This window comes from Crotalus tigris, unplaced genomic scaffold (genome assembly GCF_016545835.1).
Source record: "Crotalus tigris isolate CLP2741 ecotype Arizona unplaced genomic scaffold, ASM1654583v1 scf7180000017771.5222438, whole genome shotgun sequence".
Classification (NCBI taxonomy): Eukaryota; Metazoa; Chordata; class Lepidosauria; order Squamata; family Viperidae; genus Crotalus; species Crotalus tigris.
Window position 1 is genome coordinate 2,673,267 of NW_024096622.1, and position 11,138 is coordinate 2,684,404.

Genomic DNA, 11,138 nt, shown 5'->3' on the forward strand with positions numbered 1-11,138 from the left:
GTGCTCTTAAGTATCTTGATAATTTTTGATATCATCAACCACGGTATCTTGCTGGACTTACTTAGGGAATGGGAGGCACAGCTTTATTGTAGTTTGGCCCTACACCTCAACTGGAGAGGGGGATTACTGTTCTCTTCTGATATCCCAATGATCACAGGGAGAGGGAAGCTAGATGCTATTTACATATTGATAGCATTCATATCCTAATTACTATCAAGGGTGTTGAGATTCTGTTTTGATCAGATTGTAGACTACCATCTAAAACAGTGTTTCTCAACCTTGACAATTTTAAGGCATGTGGACTTCAATTCCCAGAATTTCACAGCCAGCATTGCTGGCTGTGGAATTCTGGGAGTTGAAGTCCACATGCCTTAAAATGTCAAGGTTGAGAAACACTGATCTAAAACTAAATCCAGACAACACAAGGGCATGGTGATATGGGTAACTCTTTCCCTATGGCAAAGACTTTATCAGCAATCAGCATGGTCACATTGTCCCCAAAGTAACAAATGCAAAACTCAATGGAACTCTTTGAACCTGCACTGTTCTTGAGTTTTCAAGTATAGTGGTGAAAAAATCTCTATATCCTGCTGCAAATGCATGATCAACTTCTTTCCTCTTTGCAGAAAGTTAATTGGATGCTATTATCCATGTGCTGTTTACCATTTGAATAGATTACTTATCTTTATTTTATTTTGTGCTTATAACACAAAGCAAAATCACATGAGAGTCCAGGCTAAGCTTACAAACACTTAGCACATGTAAGCCATTGTGTAAATATGGCAAATAGAACAGAGGAGATCAACCAGTCCTTATCTGCAAGGCTGGTTACACCACAATAAGTTTAATTATTTCTTCTTTTATTTTATTTTCAGATCTACTTTATTCATTTTCATATCTTCTTCTAACAGAAAGGCAAGATATAAATTTAATAATAAAAACAAAATATTAAATTTCCTGACAATTAGAAATTTCCTGACAGTTAGAACAATTAATCAGTGGAACAATTTGCCTCCAGAAGTTGTGAACGCTCCAGCACTGGATGTTTTTAAAGAGAGATTGGACAGCCATTTGTCTGAAATGGTATAGGGCTTCCTGCCTGAACAGGGTATAGGACAAGAAAACCTCCAAGATCCCTTCCAACTCTGTTATTCTGTTATTACTTTTTTATTGTGTAATTTAATAGTGTAATGCAGGCCAGACTTTCAGTTTCAAGTATTTGTGCAAGCTATTTTTTCCTTTGTCTTATATTGAAAATAATTCTGACAGACAGCTTTTGCACTGATTTCATGTTGCCCAATTGTTATTTCCAGTCAAACTTTGCCTTACAAAGAACTTCCAATTCATTATATAAATAATTACTTTCACTAAAGAAATTATTTCCACTTAAATCAACTCAGCAGTATAACACTAACCACAAAATTTTCTCATCAAGAGAGAACCAACTTATTTGAATTATCTTCTCTCACTTGTGCTTCACTAGATTATAATAGTTCAGGTTAATAAAGCAATTTGTCCAACATTATTCATAAAGGGCACTCATACTTTTAATTTATATTACAAAAAATGACATTATTTGTCTTTTCAATGGACTGATTGGGAAAAGGTAGAAGTTACATGGTGCCAAGTCTGGTCTGTACAGTGAGTGGGTAAAGACAACAAAATTTGGTTTTGAAATTGTCTACTGGGTGGCTCATAAAGTAGGAAGCCTAATATTGTCAGGTTGCAGAATTCCCTTTTTATGTTCCTGAACTCTACTTAACTGTTTCAGAATTTTGAGACTTCCAATGTACCATTTTGAGCTATAGTGGTGTCAGGTCCAAGGAATATCATGTGAGTGACACCTTGTGTATCCCAAAAAAGCTGTAACTGAAAGTTTTCCTGCTAAAGCTTGAGTTTTTTCAGGATTTTTTTCCACACGTGAAACTTTGTGATTATATTCCAGGGGCTAATATTTCTTTTCTGGGTCATAAGGATGAGCCTATCTTTCATCACTGTCACAACGCTGGTGAAGAATTTCCTCATCTTCATTCTCACAGTGTGACAACAATTACAGGCAAATTTCGACTCATGAAGCTTTCATCACTCCCATCAGCTTGTAAGGACCTCATCTTGCACAAACCTGATATTGAAGAACCTCAATAATGTGATCCATACACTTCTGTGAGGAACTAAGCCATAACTTCGGGAACAATAGTGATTCAACCTTTTCTCACATCAGACTGAAAGAATAGATGCTGAAGACCATATCAGAACTTCTAGCACATTTACAACATTGGAGGTATATCTTTTCATTCATGCCTCATATAATTCAAAGTTAAAAACCCAGAATAGATTTACTATGTATATTTCAAATAAGCATACATTTAGCAACTTCCTGAACATTCATGTGCCATAATCTTAAACATGAACCCATTTGCAATTAATTTTAATATAAATTTAACAGGTCTCCCACTCAGCCCAATATAATATCTACAATATAAACACTAATGTTATCTAGTTTGATGTTATCTAGTTTGTGTAATAAGAAGAAAACAAGAAAACAACCAAGCTCAGAGAGTACCAAGGATACAAACATTACATATCTAAGAACAGGAATGATTTTTAAAACATTTAGTGAGGGATTAATTGAAAATTGAGGACCTTAAAATCTTTTCTCCTCTCTCAAAACCTGTAGGCATGTACTAAAGGAGTTTCCTTGTAATTCTCATTTATTTGAGCAGCAGAACGAAAAGCAAACAGCTGCAGATTCTTAGGTGATGTTTAGAAGACAAATGGGACATGAAAGCTTTGAAACATAAAAATAGTTTAGATCAAGGCTGTGCTAAAACTTAATCTCTCACATTTTAATCATTTCTCACACTCTAGTTTGAACAGTGATACTTATATTCCTTTTTTTACAAAAAAAAGACACTAAATTCAGACAAAAATAATCAATTGGGGAGTACATTCATGATGAGGGTCATCACTGAAAAGATGATTTTTCCAATGATATAGTAAAAGTCATGGCATTAAAGAAAAAGACCTAGATAAAAAAGCAAATAGTTGGGTTTTAAATCATGTATGGCTTTAAAGGTACTTGACGATAAGCTCAGACACATACTGGGAGCCAATGCATGTATGGTTATTAGGAAGTTTCATAATGCTCTTAATTAAGCAAAATCAAGGCAGTCTAAATCTAAATACGAAAATCCAATATCCTAACAGCTGTATGGTTTTGTAGCAAAGATTTTTTTTCCCGCGAGTTGAAATTGACTGATAGATTGAACCTTTTTTTTTTTTTTTTGCACATGGCGACGGAAGCCTAAAGTGAAAAGGTTTTATAAAACCCAGCTGAAGGCCTAGGACTGGGGCGATGATACGCGTGCCCACAGAGAGGGCTCTGAATGCCGCCTCTGGTATCCGTGCCATAGGTTCGCCACCACTGCTCTAACCCATACAAGTAATGGCACAGAACTTGATTCTTTTCATTTCTTTTTTTTTTTATCTGTTCTCACATGACTCGTCCAAGCTTTAACAAACCTCTTTGCAAATCCAATATAAAAGTATTATCCAGGTCACTTTGATTTCTTATTTGTAATTCTCTTTTTATTTTTAAAGTATCAAATACTTTCTTTTGTATACCTAATGAAACATCTTTTTTCATGTCATCCTTGCAGCTTGTGATTTATAGATCCACTTCCAGTGCTGTTGCTTCATTCCACTCAGTCTCTGTCTTATCCAATAAAGCTTAATCCTCTTCTGCCACTTCTTTCACACAAATAATTCACAAAAGCAAACATTGCAAGTGACACTCTTGATATTAACGTCTGATCCCATTTTTCAAAAATATTCTTCAATGTGTCCAATGTTATAATATTTTGGGTCATTCTATAGCTTTAATCAGGTTTATCTATTCTTCTCCTTTAATTAAAATCTTTAGTTCCCTCTAGTGTTCAAGTTTTCTAAACTGTTCACATTTTTTTTCTGTTATAGAAAAACAAGCAAATCAACTTTTCCTTAGAAAGAATTCTTCGTAATTAACTCCAAGATCTTATTTCAAATTTATCTGCATGCCCAAACCATTTATAACTGTATAAAATCAAAGACTTAATTGCCTTTTTGCTATTTCATTTTTTTAATTCTTAAGCTTTTAGTTAAAAAAAATTCATTAAAGTTTAAAGGCAGACTTACCTCGTATTTTTAGACTTATCTATCCAAAAAATTCTAATAGCTGAAAAGAAGTTAGTAAGAAATTTCCAAATGAGATTAGAAAAGGATATATAGAAATGTGGTATCCTTTTAAAGGCACCAACTGTGGTTTGAATAGTTAGTTGGCTATTCCTACAACTCCTGGTCCTCAAAACTGGCTGGAGATTGCTGTCTTGAGGTCTTCTCATGAGTAGCAACAATCTATAGCACTTGTGGGCGATCTCCAATCCTCTTAAGAGGCTTAGTGGTTCAGTGGCTTAATGATGGTGGAGATGGTCTCTGCTCCAGCGGTTCAAATCCTAGCACTGTGTAGCATGGTGAGCTCCCATCACTCGCCTCAGCTTCTTCACTTATCAGTTTGAAAGCATGTTCTGTATGAGTAGATAAATAGGTACCAGTTTTATGGAGAGACAAGCCAGCACTTTGTGTAGCAGTTAAAATCCTGAAGGCATTGAACCTTCCTGGTTGAAATGCCCATTTGTGTCAGCAGCTTTGTGGGAGGAGAAGGGCCTTGGATGACATTGCAGGAAAAACCGTTCATCTTTCTCTCAGGTGCGAAACTAGCTTGCCCTCTTGTGTTGCACCATGGGAAGCGCACAAGCATGTACCTAACAGACCTAGTAAACAGGTAGCCAGACTACTACTCCACATTAGCACTGTAGTTTCTTGGCTAATGTAACACATTATGTGCTAAATAAATAAATCCCATCCTCTCTTTGTCAGAGAGGTATGAAGAGCCCATCTACTCACCAGCTCTTCATTCTTCATTCTTTTCACAGAGCTGTCTTCAGTCCACAATTTCTTCATCTGGAAGTCCTGTGTTAAAATATCTTTATGAAGCTGAGATAACCCAAGAATAGCTTAAGGTGCTCCAGGATGGATGTGAAAGAACATAGGATGATACACGCCAGGGAGAGAGCTGGAAATGATGCATTCCATGCCAGCAATCTTTTGGCTCCAAGTAGTTCTGCTAGTTTCCTGTGGTATCACTCTCTTCAGTCTGGTTCCTGTCTCTCAGTTTCTTTTGGCTGCAAGAAAAACAGGATCTCTTGCTTCTCCAGCCATTTTTATTTTTAAAGTAGATTTGTGAATCTAGAGCACAAAGCCTAAAAACTGACCAGTCTGTGTCTATAACTGAACTGTAATTGTAATTGAAAGTGTAAGTTGAAAAATTCAGTTCTTGTACTTGTGTAACCTGCCTGGCATGGAATTCCCTTCCCTCCTTGCTTCTTCTCCTCTCATTGGCTACATTTTCTCTGCACAAATCTGAAGAACCACTAGATACCAGCAAAGAGTTAAACCAAAGTTTCAAGGAATAACAACAAACAATTAAATCACTCAGCAGTGCAATGGGAAAGAAAAAAGACAGAGTGCATAAGATGACCAGGGAACTGTGCATTGCCACTGGAGGTCTTTCACATGCTGGATGATGTAAGGCATGGTTGGAATTTCAGCTGATAGAATCCTCTTCCACATCAACCAGCCCTCAAAAAGTTACACATTAAAGTTACATGGGAAAAAACTCATTCAGAAGACAAAGTAAGGGTACCCTTTAGGAAAGCAAGATATAATTTCTTGCTGACTCCAGAAAGGGAGGGGAGCATATAAGCTAGATGTGACCAGGGTACAAAACTAAGTGGCTCATTTCATAATGAAATTTTATTTAAAAAACAAATGCCAAAACCAATAATCAACTGATATTTGATACACAATGAATGTATATTTTCTACAAAATATTCAAAAGGGATTCTTTACAATCTATTGCACTTCTTTATCAAATCTAAGGCCAGAAATGTTACCACACTGTGACTTTTTTCTAAAATATATCTCAAAATCCACAGTAATAATAGTCTTTCACACTTCTCAAATACTATTTCCCCTCTTAGAAATCCCAACATTAAGCTAACCATTTCACACTGCTATGTCTCTAAAGAAAATAGGTTACTGGATAACTAAATGCAAAGCACATTATTCACAACAGCCAGCAATGTTGTGGAGTACATTTACTTCTGTATTAGCACTAAAACTAAGAATTGGTACAAAGGAAGTGATGAAGAGCTATAAAAAGGTCTGTGAGAATATTTTCCACATGCATAGACTTGCAGTGAGGCCTATATACATATATAAAGAAGAAAGCTAATGTGTATCACAGAACTTACATTCTGAAAGTATGTTTTTCTATGTTTTAAAATACTGATAGTTCTGAAATTTTCCAGAAGATTCTAAGCATAGTGTATTACACATAATTGCAAAAATGTTTTGCCATGGAGTATCACTGCCTGAAAACATACGTGCTTGCTTTTGTTGATAAATCATAGTTTATGGGCTTAGGGATTTATGAAGGACCCAAGCAATTACAGCTTCTTTAACACAGTATCAATGCAGCATTAAGTCAAAACAATCTAAGGGGTAACTTGATGAATAAAATTGCTCTGATGCAAAATAGTATATTACAGAAATTTATTTCTATCCTGTGTTCTTGATACTCATTTTGCATTCTATCAAATACCTAGAATATTTAAATTACTTTTTCCTACAGCAAAGAATTCAAACATTAATAAATTCCAAATTCCATTGTTAAAACACCCAGTACCTTTTGTTGTACTCATTTTAGTATTTCTCTTTAATTGCAGGTCTGTTTGCTTTGACTATACACTGTACTTGCCCAGCTCTTACAGCAAAATTAGCAATCCATAATACAATGAGGGTTTTGTTTTTCAGCAGCTTATCACAGAGACTGATTCTGATTAGGGCTGAGATGGGATGATAGCCCAAGGTCACCCAGCTGGCTTCTATGCCTAAAAGAGAACTAGAACCAGGTCTCCATATTCCTAGTCCAGCACTTTAATCACTACATGATACTGGTTCTTATTTAGGCTCTTTTGTATTATACAGATAGTCCTTGACTTACAATAAGTGGGACCAGAATTTCTGTTGCTAAGCAAGACAGTTGTTAAGTGAATCATGCCTGATTTTACCACCTTTTTTGCAATGATTAAGCAAATCATTGCAGTTAATTGAATCATGCGGTTATTAAGCAAATCTGGCTTCCACCCATTAATTTTGTTTGTTGGAAGTCGGCTGGAAAGCAAATGGTGATTAAATGACCTTGGGACATTGCAACTATCCTAAATATATGGAGCCAAGTGCACAAATTTTATCATGTTACTGTGGGGATCCTGCAATTGCCTTTAATTGCAAGGTCCAGTTGAAACCACTTTTTTCAGTGTCTTTGCAACTTTGAACAGTTGCTAAATGAAAGTTTTCAACTTGAAGACTACCTGTTGAGTAGTCTTTGAACATAATTTCTGAACAATTTTGGAATAAATATATATGTGTGCATATATGTGTGTATATGCCCACATATGCCATTGTATTCAGAGAGTTCCCATGTACAGTAAATACAGGACTGCCATATGCACAGGACGAATAGTGGCAAAAGATCTATTTTTGAAACTGAGATAATATACACAAGACAGAATAAAATTTCAATCCGTTAGATTTCATTTCTTCAGATACTGAATTCTATCCCAATGTGCTGACAGCTTTACAACCAAATAGAGCACAAAAAACCGACATGATTAGATGAATCCTGAACATATACACACACTCTTTTAAAGTCATACCCTCCCCACTGCACCCCAAAGAACAACATATTTGTTCAGGCAGGAAAAAGACAGGAAAATAACAAAGGGTTTGAAAGAGCATCCATGATTCAGCAAAAAATTAGCTGTACTTTTTGATTCAAATGCAGGTGAGGAGGAAGAACATGGATGTTTTTGGAAAGGAAGGGCAGAAGGAAATGTCAGAGGCAAATGGATAACAAAAAGCCAAAAGAAGTGGGATTAGAACCTGAACAAGCAAATGAGAGAGAAGGCAAAAACACAAATATAAAAAGAAATGGCAATGGGGAAAAATTAGAGGTTTTGGAACAGGAAAAAAGGATCCAGCAACTAATGAATTCTGTATAGAGCTAAATTATTTAACTCAAACAACATTCAACTGATGCTTAGATCAATGCTTTCAACGAAGAGATGCTCTGGATACATATTTCATTTTAATCTATGGCACCCTCTGCATTTTTGTGTAACTGGCTGGTCCAAAGAAAACCAAACTATATGGTAACTAACTCATAGTTGCTAATGCATCCTAACTTCACTGAAAAGCATGTAATTTTCTGTTGTTTTTTTCTCCTTGGATATGCTGCTGAAATACCCAAACAACTTTTGAGGATACTTGGGTCAAAGCTCAGCTGACTTTATAGAACTTAAACTCATTTAATTCAATTTTAAGTTCAGGCCTTATTTCATTGTGATTTCATCAAGAAACATACAAAAGCTCTAACTGAAAAATATATATAAATAATGGGATCATCTTTTTGATTACCAAGCCTTCTGGCTGCTGTTAAACAAAAGCCAGATCATTTAACTTTAACATGTAAAATGCATCTGTGTTAACCTGCATCACATGAGAAAGCTATCCAACTCATTCAACAGTTTTTTTTCTCATTAAATGAGAGGTTCAACATGATCCAATTAGGAAATGGTTGATGGTAGGATTGTTCAAAGCATTTTATTGCATTGAAACTAAAAAGGGTTTTGTTTTTCTCACAATCTATTTCAAATTAAGGAATACATTTCACTCTTTTGGTCAGCTAAAGCAGCACTCAAAGATGGACAAGTAACAACTGTCACAGAATTAAACTTAATAATCAGTTTGACTGGCAAAAGTAAAAGTGGTCCTTGATAGTGATTGTGTTACAAACACTTGGACAGGAGTACTTATGACAACTGAAATTTCCTAATTGTCTTCACTGTGGCCCCATGTAGCCTGAGCTGCAGTACTATGTGGGCTATCTTTATAATATGGATCGGTAAGATAATGTTCATCCTTACATCTGGGACATTTGCCAACATCATTTTAGGAGACTAAAACATTCCTGGATGAATATTTTCTCTTTAGAAATACTTGGAACTCAGGACAGCGTGTTTAAACAAAATGAGGGCAGTGGTGTGGTGTTTTTTTTTCATTTTATAAAATGGGATCATTCAACTTCCTAATATGCAAAGTCTGCCCAAAAAGATACAGCTGCTATTTATCTGTCTGGCCAAATAAAAGAGACAACCACTAGCTCCTAATTTTTCTCTACATAAATGGGTGCCTTTATGTAGCCTTTTCCTTTGGAAATGGACAATGTGCCACAATATTAAAGCTTAATTTTAAAAGAAACTTAAAAAAAAAACTTTGCACACGAGTGTTCCAAATACAATTTTAATCCTGTAAGTGGAATCCTGTAATCATTGGAGGATTAATGTGGATTTTCTGCAGCATATATATGGAGCTTTTTAATATGCACTTAGGAAAGCAAAGAATTGTTCCAGAGAGGACTAGTGCATCTCTCTAATAGAAACAGAATAATTGCATTTTTTTCTTACTTTCTAGTTAGAAGCATAAGAGAAGAAAATGAAGGTGCACTCTCCTAGTCATATGTTCAGTATCTTTGAAGGGTAAGAATTCTTTTACAGCTTTCTGCATGAAGTATTTTCTTCTGCAGGACTTATTTATTTAAGGAAGACCTCTTTTAACTTACCTTGGTAGGACGTAGTCATTTAAGAGGTCGCTCCTCTAATGGATTTGAATAGGAGGAAAAGACAGTTTTACCTTCAGCCTTTCTCTTTTCCCAATCCACTGACTTGAGAAGCAGCAAGGCAGGCAAGGCTGTGGGAGGATGTTTTCCCATTTCAGCATTTTGTGCACACCAGATCAATAGCCAGAGGCTGCCTCCTCCGGGGTGAAGGAGGACCTGCCTGTCAGAAGCAGCCTGAGCTCTCTCACGCCCTCCTCCCTCCCCAGAGCTGGGCGTTCTTTGCTACCGCTTGTCACACGAACCAGCCACTCACTCACCGCCTGTGATCTGTGCAGGGCCAAAGCACAGCGCCAATTGGAGCCACAAGACCACCAGGGAGAGTTTAGACTGGCATCGCTGAAACAGCGGTGGAGGCGGCGGCAGCGATTGCTCTAGGAACGGATCCCCGCTGTTCGGGTTCATTCCATGATACATCTTTCATCCGCAAAGGGCATCCGGATTGAAACGGTCTGCAAACAGAGCAGGCAATCTGCTTTAGCGGGGAGAAGGAGGGGGGCAATTTCCTCCGCGCAACTCCCCCTGGTCCGATCTAGACAGGGGGCCCCCCAGACTTTCTTGGCTTCTCCCCCGCAAATGGAACCGAAGCCATCACCCAGCCCAGTTACCCATTCGGCTCTTCTGCGCTCCCTGCTGGCAGGATGGCAGCACTGCGGTACCAAAAGAAAAAAGAAATTGGTCTCCTAAAACAATTCTTCCCCCGCAGGCTCTCCGGGTCTGCGACGGATCCACCTCGGGAAACGCAATCCTTTCCCAGCGCAGAAAAGCCCTTGCGCTAATGGACACGCCGACCTGTCCACGTCCCTGGCTGGCGCTCGGGTAGACGACAAGGCGACACAGTTTTTCCTCCAACTGAACCCCGCCCCCCACCTCCAGTTCCTCCGAAGATAAGCTTGGTCATTTGCAAAAAAAAAAAAAAAAAAAAAAAAGCACCTCTGAGTATCTCCTGCCAGTGAAATATCTTTTGGGGGAGAAAATGTGGGATGTAAAGTTATTTCCCTTCACGTCGCACCTTCTTTCGCCAGAACCCCTCCTTCCTGACCAGCCTCAGGATTCGCCTGCCTTTTTCGCCTTACCTCCCCGCCCCCGCCAGCTCCTACCAGAGGACCCTTTGACCGTCCTTACCTGAGGGCTGCCTGCCTGTCTGCATGGAGCCACCGTCGTTTTCCCAGCGGGGCGCACCGCGACTCTCGGCTGCTGCTGCTCCCGCCGCCTCCGCCGCACTGCTCTCGGCTGCTTAGCGGAGGAGGACTGAGAGACACTCGCGGCGCGCGCCACTGCTCGCGCTCATCCTACCTGGCTG

The 11,138-nt window shown here is 38.1% G+C and overlaps 1 protein-coding gene across 8 annotated transcripts in view; it reads right to left on the reverse strand.

The window, feature by feature from the left end:
* Nucleotides 1-11,135, reverse strand: part of SUSD4 (sushi domain containing 4) — a 70,043-nt gene extending 58,908 nt beyond the window's left edge. Inside the window, exons 1-3 of one of the 8 annotated variants that reach the window (XM_039341685.1) lie at nucleotides 10,096-10,221; nucleotides 4,942-5,219; nucleotides 4,174-4,562 (exon numbers count right to left, since the gene is read on the reverse strand). Coding sequence is in view for 5 of the 8 variants with exons in the window: in XM_039341687.1 (XP_039197621.1) it covers nucleotides 10,096-10,252 (157 nt within the window). In the remaining 3 variants the exon portion in view is untranslated. Of the gene's footprint in view, nucleotides 1-4,173; nucleotides 4,563-4,941; nucleotides 5,220-9,781; nucleotides 9,910-10,095; nucleotides 10,288-10,960 lie in introns of those variants that run through there. The other 7 variants (XM_039341684.1, XM_039341687.1, XM_039341680.1 and 4 more) reach the window with 7 other exon arrangements.
* Between the last annotated feature and the right edge of the window lie 3 nt (nucleotides 11,136-11,138).